This window comes from Engraulis encrasicolus, chromosome 10, assembly GCF_034702125.1.
Source record: "Engraulis encrasicolus isolate BLACKSEA-1 chromosome 10, IST_EnEncr_1.0, whole genome shotgun sequence".
Classification (NCBI taxonomy): Eukaryota; Metazoa; Chordata; class Actinopteri; order Clupeiformes; family Engraulidae; genus Engraulis; species Engraulis encrasicolus.
Window position 1 is genome coordinate 37868272 of NC_085866.1, and position 15240 is coordinate 37883511.

The following is a 15240-nucleotide window of genomic DNA, read 5'->3' on the forward strand; positions in this document are numbered from 1 at the left end:
GAAAGAGTTAATTTTCACGTCTGCTTTCAAAACACTCGTGGTCCCTTGTTATGCCCAGTGGTGTGCGCCTGGCTTCCCCACTAATGTCAAATAATAAATAAAAGAAATCCAAACATTTCCTGACCATTTTAACAGCAGCTTTTTGACAACATTCGATACCATCAGAAATTCCATAACATCTGCCCCTGAATGTGAGACAAAATCACAATACATGTCATTGGTTTCATTAAATACATTTAATTTTTCAAGATGTTTGAAAAATAGTGCCACCTTTTGTATGGCTATCGACCCCTCACACAGGTGTGACAAGGTGTGAAGAGGGTGACAATAAAACAGGTAGAAAAGATCCTTCGCAACCCCCTGCTGCCCACCGTCCCGCACCAGTGCAAAACGGCGAGTTGCATAAAGTGGCAGAGAGAAGAAGAGGATTACAAATACACAGTTTTCCCTTGATGCTCATTGGCCGCTGAAGACCGAAGCCAGCAGAGGCTCCACCCATCAGATCTTTCCAGGATCTTCCTTCAAGGTGACCGTTCTGTTGAACACCAGCTGTGGGGAGATGATGAATGTTGTTACATGAAGTGCCGTCTCAATGGTTTTACATATAGTCATTGGCTGTGAAGTCTGCGACAAACAAATTCACGACAATGGTTCGGTCCCACCCATAGCCCTCAGCTATCTGAACCATGCGATTCCAGACTAACAGTCAGTCTAAAATCCACAGGAACAAAACTAGTGTATGAAATGCTCTATACTAACAAAACCTCCTCTCCATTTCACACTCACAGTTTTCATAGGAATGCAAAAAGAAACTCTTCCTTTCGGCCTCACCTTCTGGGGTGTTGTATCGGGATCGACAGAGAAATAGCCCACTCTCTCAAACTGGAACTTATCGAAGAGCTTTGCTTTAGCCACAGACTGGTCTACTAAGGCACTGCTGATAACTTGCAGAGAATGCTGTAAAAAAAAAAAAAGTTAATGAAAGTCTTGATAGATCCATCAGATAACAAGTGAACATTACACTCTTTAAAAGGGGCACTGTAGGATGGTGATCAGAGTAAATATTGCAACTATGCTGCTCATTGAAACTGTGCTGCCTATTGCCAAATTTAACAATTTATTGAATATTTATTAAATAATAAAGTTATATTTACAAGTAGGACCAAAGTGCAGTACGTTTTGCAGCTAAAATGGTCTATTTATGGACATTCATTCATGTATGAAAAGTGCAATTTTCCCAGTCATGATGAAAAAGTAGAATTTGATGGTGGTGGTGGTAAATATTTATGAAAAAGGTAACATTTGTGAATGGGCAGCATGAGTTCTGGAAACTAAAAATATTCCACAGTGGACCTTTAATTAAGAAAAATACAAGTGGAGTGAAAGTAGTGAGGGGAATCCAAAATGATGAGGGGAAAAGTAGTGAGTGATCTCAGACTCACAGGGTTGATATCACTGAGGAAGCCTCCTGGCACTTCAGCCGAGTCTTCTGGGTTTTTGTGCAGGAACCTGATAACAGAGGAAAGGTCAGACAACAGGCGACCTTCAATCTTCAGTCACACAGAAAGGTCACAACATTTTAATAACCCAACCCATCTCTCCATTCATTCAGTTCCCTCACATAACCTCTCAAACAAACAGACAGACACACACAGAGGACTCACAGGCTCTCGTAAAGGCGCACTTCACACTTCAGGGGCTGGCTGACCCAGTGGATGAAGGCCTTGGGCTTCTCAGCCGCGTCTGTGGATGCACAGGTGACCTCCAGCTCTGTCACCTTACCACTGGCATCCTTGGAAACGAGGGGAAATCAGGGAGAGAGATCAGCTTGACTGTCTACTTAATCATGCACACACATGTGACTATGTGTCAACTTTCCCAGACATGCAGATGAGAAATTAGCCATTTGCTACAATTAATTTGTTTTAGAACATCACCCCTAATAAGTTAACTGACTTATTTGCCATAGGAAGGGGGAGTATATGCAAAGTTTGTTAGGCGATTCTGTCCATGCCCCCTTGTACACCAAGACCCCATCTCACTATTTAACCTCCTGTCCTCGACTCCATGGAGAAAACCAAGTTTCCCTCGTCGGTGGGACTTTCCACCATTCAACATCCCAATTACAAATGAGAAAATGACCCGATATTGAAATGAACTCCTATCGTCAATGACATTGTGTCACAAGGCCACAAGGAGAGGATGTGAGATTAGATATGGAAATGGACCCTAAGAGGAGTACATTGTCTCACCTTGATGACACGCTGGACAGAGATGACGAAGCCGGCATGCCTCAGGCCCACTGGCTGATCTGGAGTCAGACGCTTGTAGCCCTTCTCCATCACCTGCAGGGGGCAGAAGTGAGGGGGAGGAAATGCAACAGTTTAAGCACAATACAAATCAAAACATTTGCTTTTCCTCCTTTTATTTTAATTGATTCTAAAAAAAATGGATGGTTAACATCGCAACACTTACTTTTCTGGTCAGATTTATTCGGACACACACTACAGGTATCACAGCAAGCACACAGAACACAAGGTACAATGTAGGAAGTGTGTAACACATACGCACCTCTCTGAAGTCGCTCTGCTCGATGTAGACCACCTTTGAGAAGGGGACGGTATGGCTTCCCTTGGCCTCGTTTGCAGGGAAGTCAGGAACTTGCACTGACGTCTACAGAGAAATCAATGAAAAACACAGCACATGTTAAGGAACTAAACTTTCTCAATTGGCCTGTTTGAAGACATGTACGTATATGTGTAAAATGTATAGGTGTGTATGTGTGCGCATATACTGTACGTGTGTGTGTGTGTGTGTGTGTGTGCGAATATACAATACGTGTGTGTGTGTATACATATGAGTGCTGTTTACCCACCGGTGCTCCAGCAGGCAGGTTGGTGATGGTGACTTTGAGGGGCTCCAATACGGCCATGACACGAGGAGCCTGTTCGTTCAGCACCTCCCTCACGCAGGCCTCCAGCATGTGGGGCTCGATGGTCACCTGGGCCATAGTCACCCCCACCTTAGGACAGAGAGATTATTAAGACTCAATCATGCCAAATAGTTTCACTTGCCTCCATCTCTACTACAGTAGAAGTAACTCCTTTGTTATATATTTTTTTAACTTTATAGCTCCTACCGATAATTCTCCTAATCTATATGCCAGAAATGTTTAATCAGAATTTACAAATTAGCCTGCTGAAATTACCAATGTTGCCTGGTGGTATAGAGATCTCACGGTAACCCATCAAAGAAATGTCCTTACCCGTGCACAGAAGTTGTTGACTGCTTGTGGTGGGAAACCCCTTCTCCTGAGAGCAGTAAGAGTGAAGAGGCGGGGATCATCCCAGTCCCTGGAATAATACAAATCATCTGGTTAGGAACCAGATATACAATACAAGCCACCACCCTTCCCTACAAAACCGTAAAACAAGCAAAAAAAACTACCCATGAAAATAAGTACAGCTATAGTTTTCACAAACAAGCAGAGCCTGCATACACACAACGGAAAGAATCAAATGTATATCAGTACCATGTTGCAGTACTTTGCTCATTCAGTGTTAAACTCAAAACGGTTTTACACTTGTTTCTACGCTACAAAGCAAAAAGGCAATAACTGGACATTATAGCTCCAAACTGAGTGAAATGAGCAGTGAACGTTTTTCTAAATTCTATATTACCACACTTTGCCGATAAATCATTTCATTTAACTTCATATTTTGATATACATGTCATCAGGGCTTTAAATAACAGCAGCCTACTGACCAAATGCTCGTGAAATTTCAGTTTGAATGGTAGAAAAGACCAACCTACTAGCCACTTTGACCCATTATTGTGTTTGGCCAGTAATATTAAAATCTGCTAGCCAGATTGGGGGGGGGGTTAATTTAGAGCCCGGCATGTCATTAACAGTAACATCACAGGAACTCATTTTCAACAACAACGCAGTTGCTGTGCCTTTTTGCTTTGTAGGGCAGCATTTGCTGAGGGTAAAATTGTGTTTGCAGGCAAAGGTTGTAGAGTAGGCAGCTGCTGACCTGACGATGCCCTCCTCCACCAGCTTGATGATCTTCCTCTTGGAAACCACGGTGTAGGTGAGGTTGAGGCGGCCGTACTCCCACTGCACGGGGCAGTACACGTCCAGAGCGTTACACAGCCAGTAGTACGACGAACGCCTGCAACGGAAACAAAGCAATCAAAATGTAATATTCATAGTTATACTTCAGCTCCCTGCCACTGTTGCACAGATACTCCACTACAGACGTTCCAAACTGATATGACTTATCTTTAAAAAGTTGTCAGGGAACACAATGATTAGATATTCAGTCGCTGTAAAAAAAGGTTACATTGCAAAATTCTGATGTTCTATTTTTAGTATGAACACAGCTGAAATTCTCAGAAAACCTGTCCACAAAATGAAAACAACCTTACCAAAAAGTCTACATTTAATAAGCAAGCTATGGCACTGATATGGAGTCTGGACACCATTGGTATCCCCTTTCTTGTTGCATTTGTAAACCACATCTTATCTCGTTTCATACATATTTTTTCAACCTTTGCTCAACTGTATACAATGAGAATAATTCACTACAAAGGTGATCTCATCCACTAGTCCATCTTCTTCTGTACACAGACAAAGACTAAATTGCCACGGCAATAAAAACACAGAAGTTCAAGAATGACAATTCGTCTCCACAGTCGCAACATGCATATGCCCACCCTTACCTGGCCTGGAACTCTTTGGTACAGAGTGAGTGTGTGATCTGTTCAATGGAGTCACAGAGACAGTGTGTGTAGTCGTATGTTGGATAGATGCACCTGAAAAGAAAGGAGAGTGTCATGTGCTATTTTGGCATGCAGATTTGCCATACACAAGTAATACAGAACCTCAACCCACCTTTCAACATCGGTAGGATGTCAATAACCCTCTAATAGTGTCAGTGATTATTTTACAATTGTGAATCTTCATTATTATTCTTAGGGTGCATTCAGTGGTCGAGTTGTAAAATCAAATCAGGGGGGGTGGTCAGAGATGGATTCTGATTAATGGGGGTTGGGGGGGTTTCTCCACTGAGAAAAGTTTGAAAATACAGTTGTTAAAAGTACATCCTCCCTCATTCCCACACAAATCGAGCCCTGGGTGCATTCAAAAATGCAACTGTGCAGTCTGAAAAATGTATGTTTATACAGTATGTTTGAAACCTTATTCCCACTAGAATCTTGAATGATTTGAATTTGACACTGCACTCTTCGAATAGCTCCTGCATCATAACCCAGCTGCCACCAGTGCCTACCAGGTGTCTCCCGTCCTGTGATGGGGGGTGTATTTGATGCGGTAGGCCACGGGGTCCATCTTGCCATCCTCCATCACCATCTTCATCCTGAGTGTGGCCTCCCCCTCTGCGAACATGCCCGTCTTCATCCTGCGGAACAGGATCAGCGACTCCTCCGCGGGGCGGTCGCGCCAGGGCGAGGGGGGCACGTTGTGGCCTTTCAGCTCCTCTCCGCGCTGGTGGCACACGTACGCCTGGCCCCTGTGGCAGCAATAAGACTGCTTAGTGGCTTAGACCAGGGGTTCCCAACATTCTCCAACTTTTGGCCCACTTGACATCTTCACAAATGTTCGGGCCCAATAAACAACACAACTCACTTAAATGGTCAACAGCAACATGGCAGCAAATTATTTAGATATTTAGAAAATGATTTCGGGGTCCACTTGGAATACCTTCACGGCCCACAGTTAGAGAATCACTGGCTTAGACAAACTGTATGTGAGGGGAGCCACAGCCACAAAATACATGTGGCAAAGAGGAAGATGGATTAATCAGATGGATAGATGAATACTGTAGATAGACTAGATGGATAGGACAATCAGTGCTTCAAGTCACCTCTGAATAAGGTCCTCTGCCCAGTCATACAGCTGCTGGAAGTTATCAGAGGCATGTGTGATGGCGTATGGTGTGTAACCTAAGAAAACACACACATATACATTTCACAATAGTGTCCAAAATATACCGAATGTTTAAAAATGGAAAAAAATGGTCAAATGACTAAATCTACATACCAAGCCACTCCACCATGTCCTTGATGGCAGTGAAGTACTTCTCCTCCTCCTTCTCAGGATTGGTGTCATCGTACCGCAGGAAACAAATGCCGTTGTTAGCCTGTGGATAGAGATCAGCAGAGCAGAGATGACATCAGGAGCAGCGCTTTACCTCATGCAGATGGAGAGCCTGACCAGCAGGAAGGCTGTTCAAAAGCAGGTTTAGTCACTTACACGAAAGTCACTTAAAGTTATGCAAGCAGTATCACGTCATGTGACTAATTTGCTAGGAAAATGAAACTACAAGGCTGATCTACTAGGTGGTGTAATTACGACAGTTTTGGCTTGTAAAAGAAAAAGAGTGGGAATTTTTGCGGGTTCAATTAAGTATCTCTATTACACTACAATTACTTAGTTGTAACCCCACCACGCCAGGCAAAGCATGAAGTGTTGGTTCATTGTGTCTGCATGTGTTTTTCTGATTATCATTTTACCTTTGCATAACCGAAATTGAAGTTGATGGCTTTGGCATGTCCGATGTGGAGAATGCCATTGGGCTCTGGGGGGAACCGAGAGCGGACCTGAAATTAGTAATAAGAAGAACACAGATGTCACATTAAAGACACATTAAATGAATGGGCATCTTTGGCGGGTCTCAGAATCTTCTTCACAATAAGAGAAACTCAAACAGACAAACCTGTCCACCCGTAATCTCCAGGTGCTTCTTGAGTAAGTCCATGGTGTTGGGGGTGACAACATATCCCTCCGTCTTAAAGTTCTCACCTGCAGACACACAACACTTTTAAAGCATGAATATGCCTGCTGTATGACTTACATGTACTTAACGTATTACAACCATGTGCAAACAAGTGAACATGCTTGCTGCAGAAGTATTGTAGCACTACTCACAATACTGGAGGCGTCGTCTAGGGGGCAGATAGCCAACGATACGCTCATTAATATTCCCCACCGTTGTTTGATTCTATTCTACTGGAACCTCAATGTGAACGCTTGGAAAATCGTCTCTAGCGGTAGTGTCAATGTTGCACTGTGCGCACGCGTCTGCGCACCTTGGGTTCAAGTGAGCACCCACGCAAAATTGCCATACAATATGCAACGTGTTTGTGTGCATCCAATTCTGCAGTAAGCATGCTCCAGCCTTTGGACTGGTGAAGACAAGAGGCATAAAGTTTATGAAGCTCCATGTATAAGCTCATCTCACCTGGCTTATGGAACTTCAAAGCCTCTCCCTTCAACTGCTCCGAGAGTGACTTGGCCTCCATCTTCATGTCCCCTAAACAAACAAACAAACAAACAAACAAACAAACAAGTGACTTATTGAGCCACAATGCCAACAATATATTTTTGCATCATGTATCAGTGCATTAACCATTACTGACCATTTACAGCCAATTCCACTTCCTTCTTCTCCTTCTCCGGTGCCTTGGCTTTGGGGGCCTGTGGCACAAATTACAGATCATGTTTTACAGTGTCAAAGTCAATACCAGGGCCCTGTATAATGCACAATATAGCACAATGTACACACTTTGTCTCAAGAATTCTTTTACAACAAAAATGGAGCAGCATTTACAACTTAGGAAAGTGTGTCATTGCTTAGACTAACAATTGTGCAGATAAGATACAGGGCAGCAGACACAAATGAGTTTCACACGTATGGTTTTTGCTTTCAATTTCAGTCTGAGGGAGGCTTGTGATAATACTAGTGACGCATCTTCTTAACCACAGTCTTTCTTGTGGCTTCTGCTCTGAGGCACCACCCTAATAATGCATACTGGCCAGAGCCTGAGGGCCTTCAGATCGCCAAGAGGTATTCCAAGAATCTAGTATAGTGACAGGCTTAATTATGGGTGTATTCCAACCTGCCTTGCCCAGCTCCCTTAAAACCATCTCTAGTTCTTTCTCTCCATTGATTTGGAGCTCCTGAGCAAGTGTGAGGACAAGTGTGAGGACAAACTCTGATGCCAGACAAAACAAGTGAACAGTGATTTGGATGCATGGATCTAGTTCCCCATGTGTGAGCGGTGTCTCAAACTGACCAAAAGAGAATCCAGATACAGAGGTGGTTTCATTGGTCTCAGCACAATAATTACTAGAAGTGGTCTCATTATGATCCCTTCGCTTGAAATGTCAAAGCAAGCTGAACTCGATGTTCAGAACCTTTCAGTGTCTTGGTACCCGTGGCCAACATATATTTTAGGGTTTCAAACTGTATATATTGGAAGCGTAACTCACCTTGGGCTTTTTCTCAAAGTCTGCCTCGGTCTTGGCACCTAAAAGATGCAAAACCTATCCAAAACAGAGAGCCACAATTTCATACAAAATTGGCATTCGGACACATTGAATTTGTAAATTTTGACGTGTCTATTTTCTTATACACGTGTGCATAATCAAACAGACGCAGCCAACCACAAACACGCAAACCTAAATACAAACTTACCTGCAAATCCACTTCGTTCTTAATGACCTTCCCATCAGCCCACTTCAAGCCAGTACGGGCCTCACCTGGAAAAGTAGTCCCACACCACACTGTTATAGTCTAGCAGACACAAAGTCTGCACCAAACATGACACTGGATCTAACAATCTAGGCCGAAAGGAAATCACCCACTGCTTTGGTTCCTGTGCTAAGTGGAATAGCTCACTCACCCATAAGCAATCCCATGTTGAAGCGATACCTCTCCTCCAGCAGCTGGTTCTTGTACTTTTTGATCACCTGCTCAACCTAAAGAAAGAAGAAAGCGTGTTCGGCTCAGCATCATGGCTCTATGAGTTATATGATAATGCTACAAGTACCATCATCATTTCAGTGATGATGACCATCAGATGTGCCCATCTCTGCTTCAGAAAGTAAATAGAAACTGCATTTCCTCTACCTGTGCAGATCACACAGGGTTCTGATGAAATATGTGGAAATGTTTTGTTTGCTATTCTGATGCCAATATTGACAACTATGTTAAGCAATCATTAATGTGACATGACATGAGGACGGTGGTTGTGGCTGACATACCGCATCCTCTATCTGCTCATGGGTAACAACCACACCCACACCACAGGAGGACTCGAATGCACTGCTGTCCAAGGGGTCTTGAGGATGGCTCTTCACAAACTCCAAGGCAGCTTTGAGTACAAGAAGAAAAAATAGCCTATAAGTAGGTCTGCTTGACAGGACACCTTAGAAGTGTAAAACTTAACTGAGGGTGTCTCATTTTCAACAACTTCCACATTTGGGTTTACCTGCAAGCTGTAATTCGGACGTTATCTTGTGTTTGGCAATGTATTCCGTCAGGAAGCCCAGGCGACCTGTATCTTTGAGACGTGAAGCCATGCTGTACAGGAGTGTGCCCATGGCTTTGTCAATCGCGGTAGATCCCACCACATTTTGTGCCTGAAGGAATACAATAAGGAAATATTTCCAAGTTTTACTTATCACCGCAATAATTGCTGTATGTCAATCACACAACTGACAAGTCAGGATGTGTTTTAATGCCATAGTTCTGGTTAGTTGCATGCTGACACCCGGAGCCATTTCTATGCTGCACAATATTATACGTCAGCACGTCAACAAGTTTAGATAGATTGGATTTGGAGCTCAATTGAGACAGTCCACTTACACATACGGCTTTTACAAACCAACAGCAACAAAATGTCAAACCACTACGAACCAGAGGTAGAAAGACGGAGGAGATGCGGCCACAGGGGCTCACACAAGGCTGCAATTGAGCTCACTGAGCTAGGCAGGAAGCTTAGCTATCGCCGGTCAGCCAAACTCTATTCAGTTCTCTACTTACCTGGGAAATGGCATCCTTCAATGTCGAGCTAAGGGCATCATTTTTTATAGTTTCCTTTGCTTTCTGTTCGCTGAGCCCGATAGACACAAAAAGCGCTGTTACATCAGCCATGTTTCACAGCATGCCACTCCTGATACAGAACGACTAGCCACTAGCCAGCATGAGGAACTCTGGGACGCTTTGAGATGGAGGCGGGACAGCATTCACGGAAACAGCGCTGCTGTCCAATCACACAGTCGAAAGTACAGGATGTGACAGGTAACTGGCCGTGAAATTGCGTCAGTTTCCACATTTGACACAATGTGAAACATTTAATATAAAAAGAAACACATTTATCACAGTATATAATAGAATACAATGTAACCTGCTGGTAGGGTAGGAAGGAACCAAGTAGCTAGTCTATAAGACTAGTTATTTTAGTAGCCTAGCCTAACCACTAATCAAATCTAATAAAATGATAAGTCAAATGTGTCTGAACCCAATCGTAGAAAGACTACTTCATGCTTGAATGTCAGCTCATATTGCTTTAGGTATTATTATGTGAAAGTGAACGACATTCCTTAATTGCATTGAGAGTTGCCACATACAGGCAAATTCTATTCTACAATCTATGCTTAATTCCTATATTGCAAATGATTACATTTAATTAAAATTGACCAGAATCAAGATTAATCAAATTAATCAATGCACCACAAATGGAATATGATATGGAATTTCATTTGTCATAACAATGACAGGTGGTAGGCCAACCTTATACGAAGTGTGTCTTTATACTCCCACAACAACATAGATAATCCTAACATTTAGGATGTGGATGTGCTATAGCTGTTATCTGTATGCTTGATTCTGTTTTTGTATCAGATTCTTCTTTCAATTAAAAAAAAAGAAACCTTAAGTGTGATCAAGGTTATTTCATGCTGCAGGACAGGAGTGACAAGCAGGGCTGGCACTGACAGCTTTGCTGGGTCCAGGACAAAGTCATCTGAAGCCCTTATTGTAGTCAGTTTGACTGAAACATTTTAGGCCTATAACCTGGACGGGACATTAAACTTTTTACTGAGCAGAATAAGTAAGAGGGTGCTTTTCTGCTCTGTCTGATGACTTTTAACCCAAAAACTGCATGATTATATATATCATGATTTATACATGCATGATGATACAGTATGCAGAATACATAGATTACACCAATAATCCAACATCTAGCCTACTTGATCAGTGGCACACAATGTTTTTTTTGTTTTTTTTTAAAGAACACGACAAAATGATTTACACATTTTATTTGAATTACTTCTGACAGTCTGTGGATGAAGTTTTACTTTAATAAACAGATATTCTGTGAGCAAGGTTGAAACAGGAAACCAATGCAATGTTGGTCACAGTTACAGTAAAGGGGTGTTCAGTTGGTTCAGGAAGTCTCACTATGTACAGTAGTTATGTAGAAAATCTTCTAATGGCAATGACGTTTACATCGTTTCAATTTTCAACATCAATATGGCATCCAATGAAGTTAATTCAATATTGATAACTCAACAAGGACCATGCATCACTAGATTAATATATTATATGTATATAATTTAGGTGTCTGTTTTTTTTTTACAATCGAAAAATGTACACTCAAAATATGACAAGTTTATCTATAGCACATTTTATGACAAAGGACAGAGACCATATGTACACACATTCAAAAAGACACATCCGGCACTTCTCTGAGGTCTACTGTACTTAGCTGGGATTAATAATGACATTGCACACTCATTATGATATCCATCTGAAAGTATATGAAAGAGCCATGACAGAGATCTGATAGTGATGATGACAGTATGTACATATATACCATTAATTTGGTCAACATACTGAGAGTAATGAAACCAAAGGCATGTTTTTAGTCCAACAACAGGACAGGGGCGCATTTCTCGAAAGCGTAGTTGTTAGCCGTTAGCAACTTCAGTAGTTGCCAATTAGCAATTTCATTGCAACCAACAAAGTAGCTAATGTAGTTGCAATACGCTTTTGAGAAATGCACCCCAGAAATGCCATATATCTGTTTTCAAAAGTCAGTACATATCGCTACAGTGATAACAAGGGAACCTTTACGCCCATGTTAATGGCCCACATTCTCTGTAAATAATATTGCACGGCTGAAATTCATACATGTTTCTCATTGCACATGCGGATGAGTCTAGTAAGTGTGTCTTAGTCTGAACACAGCTCTTCTTGGAGCTCTCTCCAGTTTGGCAGTGTTTTCTGGCCTAAGCCAAAAAGCTTAACATTGAGAACAATAAGATGTGCCTTCATACAAGATTATAATTAGGTTTCTTTATGTCATGTTAAATATTGATCATCGTTTATCAGGGTGATAAATGCTTGCACATTTTAAAACTCTTATGTCTATGGAACCTCTCAGTCTAAAAAACAAAGAAATTATCAACATATTCCTCATTGAATCAGTGCCATATATTGTCCTGTAGGGTTGATTAAATGTATACTTACGTAGACAAGAAGATATATTTATACATCACATTTATGCATATTATATTAATGAAATAAGCATTGCACAGATATAGTTGGAGTCAGTAGTAGTAGTAGTCATAGTAGTAGTAGTAGTAGTAGTAGAAGTTCTGTACATTTGCTGAAATATTTATGTCGGTAGAATGATATGCATCGAGATCTATACAGTAGCTGCACAATTACAAAGGACAAAGCATGTAGCAAAACAAGTCTGTGTGTAGTGTACTGTATGTACGTGTGGTGTGGTTTCAGTCTACCATACACATAACAATGTGCAACTACAAGTCTATGATGATACGACACGGGTCTAGTAAACCGATCCCCATCAGCATGGTAGTACAGTATTTGATGTGCAGCCACATGCATTGTTACCATCCATCCTCTATGAGCTATGCAGGCGCAGGTTGAAGAGTGTACATGCTTTTTTTTTTTAAAGTATGCAAGCCTTTGGGCTCACCGGACCATGCTGTGCTGGTGGACGCAATGCTTCAATGATACAACAACAAGCTAGGCTGGGGAGTCAGTCCAGATTATTCTGGCCTATTGGGGTTGCAGATCAGACCTGGGACCTGTGAAGTGGGCGGGCGGGTGGGGTGGCTGGAGTTGTGGTTGTGGTTGCCTGGTGGGCAGTGGCTGTGACTGAGGAGAGGACAGGGGGCAGCGAGGGGGGAGCTGGTGGTGCTAGTGGTGGGATGAGGAGCTTCTATTGTTTTACAATGTCCCCTTTCTTCAGGATGATCTGCCTTTGCCACGGGGCCAGTGTGGACTCGTCGTAGCCTAAGGTCCGTAGTCGCTCCTGCTCCTGTTTCTCCACACTCTCCTTCTGCATCTTGGCCTTCTCTTCCTCTTTCCTGGAAGGTCGCAAGAAAAGGGGGAGGGGTTTTAGTCCTTCTGTTGACTTTTTTTGTTTGTGATCATAGCATACAAAGTGTATATGAATTATATTTATTCATTTATTTGTGTGTAACTTATTTGTGTTTGTTTAATGGGATGTAGATTAATATGGGGATTATAATAAATTGCCACATTGAACTCGATAGACAAGACTCAAATGGATTTTTTAAAAACACACCACTAGGTGGCAACGTCAACAAGGGAGACAGCGATATGTGGAGAACACAAAAGGTTGCCAATACACCAGATCCAACACAGCCATATCTTCACAATAACCATTGACTGTCACTGCTGAAAAAGTCCATTAACCCATTGATGCTGGATGCCGTGTATACGCTACATTGACCTAGGCACCTGGAGCTGCATGGAGACAGCATTCAGGCTCTTGAAATTTGAGATTTTTAAAATTAAACATGTGAGTATGTCAGAATATAATGAAACATTATAATGCAGTATGAAGGTCTTAGCTTTTAAGTGCAACTCATTTTGCAACTTCATTATTTCATATTCTTCAGAGGCTGAGATATTTAGGATTTTATAGGCTGATGGCACCTTTTCCCAAAAAGGGCTTAGTCATTTAGCGGGCGTTTTTTGCAGGTGCGTCAGGTTAAAATGGGTTAAAGGCCTCATTATGACTCTGTTAGTTTAAGCATGTGATTTGTTTTATTTGGAACTAAATCATGTATTTTAGGGCGTATTCAGACCAGGAAAGTCCGATAGTTCACTTTGTTTGGTCGTTTGGTCTGGACCAAACGGGGTAGGTGTGAATACGCCCTTAATCATCAGAGAATTAGAAACTAGAATGCCTCACTCTCTCACTCGCTCATTCAGTCACAAGTCCAGTAAATCACCAATAAGTACAGCTCGCAGCCATTTGCAGACTACTCTATTCATCGTGAATTCACAGACATGATGACTGCTTTCCTATCTTCCGTATGAAGGTACTTTATGTAAAACGTCTGGGCAGATGTCTAGTCACAAACTCATTTGTTGTCCTCTTGTCCCCCATTACTGTAAGGTCAGCGAGTAGCTGCTGCAGTAGTGGAGCACATTGTGCATAATTTAATTCTTCACTGAGTGCTAGTGGAGTGAGACGGTGACCTTCCACTGATATATCTATCTGTTCATTTATTTAGTGTTATTGTCGCTGGAACACTGGATTGAAGTTCACAATGCATGAAGAGAACAGGAAGCAGATCTCCCATAGAAATCACGTTTAGACTGCATTTGTTACTTCTCTTTTGACATAGTCAAAACATCTCTGTAATTTCTGTTCTAATCTCTGTGTCTATGATGTCTGCGTTTCACCAACTCTACCAATATAACTTGGGAGACTGTATTTTTATGTTGTGTAATAATCTAAATGATGGCAGTTACTGTAGCCTTGGAAACTGGGTAGAGAATCTTAATTGTTTGTAACTAAGCGCCTGTGTGTGCACACAGCTGTTCAATTGACATAAAGAATAAAGTCAATTATTGAATCGGACTACCATCACACTATTGAATTATTTTTGGACAGAGGTCTGTATGAGTGAACTCCTTTAGAATTGGCAGCATGCACATACACATATTATTTTAAGAACGTGTGAAAACTGGGTTAACTTTGACATTGTGAAAACATCCAATATAAACAACATGATGAAAATGCATAACTACATTGTAAAAATATGAAAGAAAAACATTCTTACCTCTTCTGTTCTCTGTCCAACCAATTGGGTAACAAACATAGAAGAAAGATAAGTACACATATGAGGCACATTACTACTTCTACCGGACCCGGGCAAAACACCAAATGCAATTCGTATTTACAACTATTTTTGAATATAATATATACATTTATATACACATATGCATACATGTCATACAGTAGATACAGTATGTAACAGAAGTGTCACATTTCTGCAGATTTGTAAGTATATCTTGTCATAGGACAACATTAAAGACATTTCACGTTGACACAATGAATAGTAACCTACGTACTGTATAC

General features: G+C 41.6%; 2 protein-coding genes across 2 annotated transcripts in view; both read right to left on the reverse strand.

Moving 5' to 3' along the window:
* Window positions 1-217: 217 nt before the first annotated feature.
* Window positions 218-10044, reverse strand: qars1 (glutaminyl-tRNA synthetase 1). Its single transcript, XM_063208810.1, has 23 exons — window positions 9852-10044; window positions 9298-9448; window positions 9071-9180; window positions 8710-8785; window positions 8502-8566; window positions 8297-8350; window positions 7444-7501; window positions 7266-7337; window positions 6741-6826; window positions 6538-6624; window positions 6065-6164; window positions 5889-5967; window positions 5295-5534; window positions 4726-4818; window positions 4038-4175; window positions 3266-3353; window positions 2876-3022; window positions 2572-2673; window positions 2253-2345; window positions 1665-1792; window positions 1443-1509; window positions 832-957; window positions 218-549 (listed from the first exon to the last, which is right to left on the reverse strand). The coding sequence occupies exons 1-23, from the start codon at window positions 9960-9962 to the stop codon at window positions 499-501; spliced, it is 2322 nt and encodes a 773-aa protein (XP_063064880.1). The 5' UTR covers window positions 9963-10044; the 3' UTR covers window positions 218-498.
* Window positions 10045-11145: 1101 nt separating this feature from the next.
* espn (espin) overlaps window positions 11146-15240 on the reverse strand; it is an 84005-nt gene continuing 79910 nt past the window's right edge. Inside the window, exons 14-15 of the mRNA XM_063208821.1 lie at window positions 14942-14953; window positions 11146-13210 (exon numbers count right to left, since the gene is read on the reverse strand). Coding sequence (XP_063064891.1) covers window positions 13063-13210; window positions 14942-14953 — 160 coding nt within the window. The 3' untranslated portion in view covers window positions 11146-13062. The remainder of the gene's footprint in view (window positions 13211-14941; window positions 14954-15240) is intronic.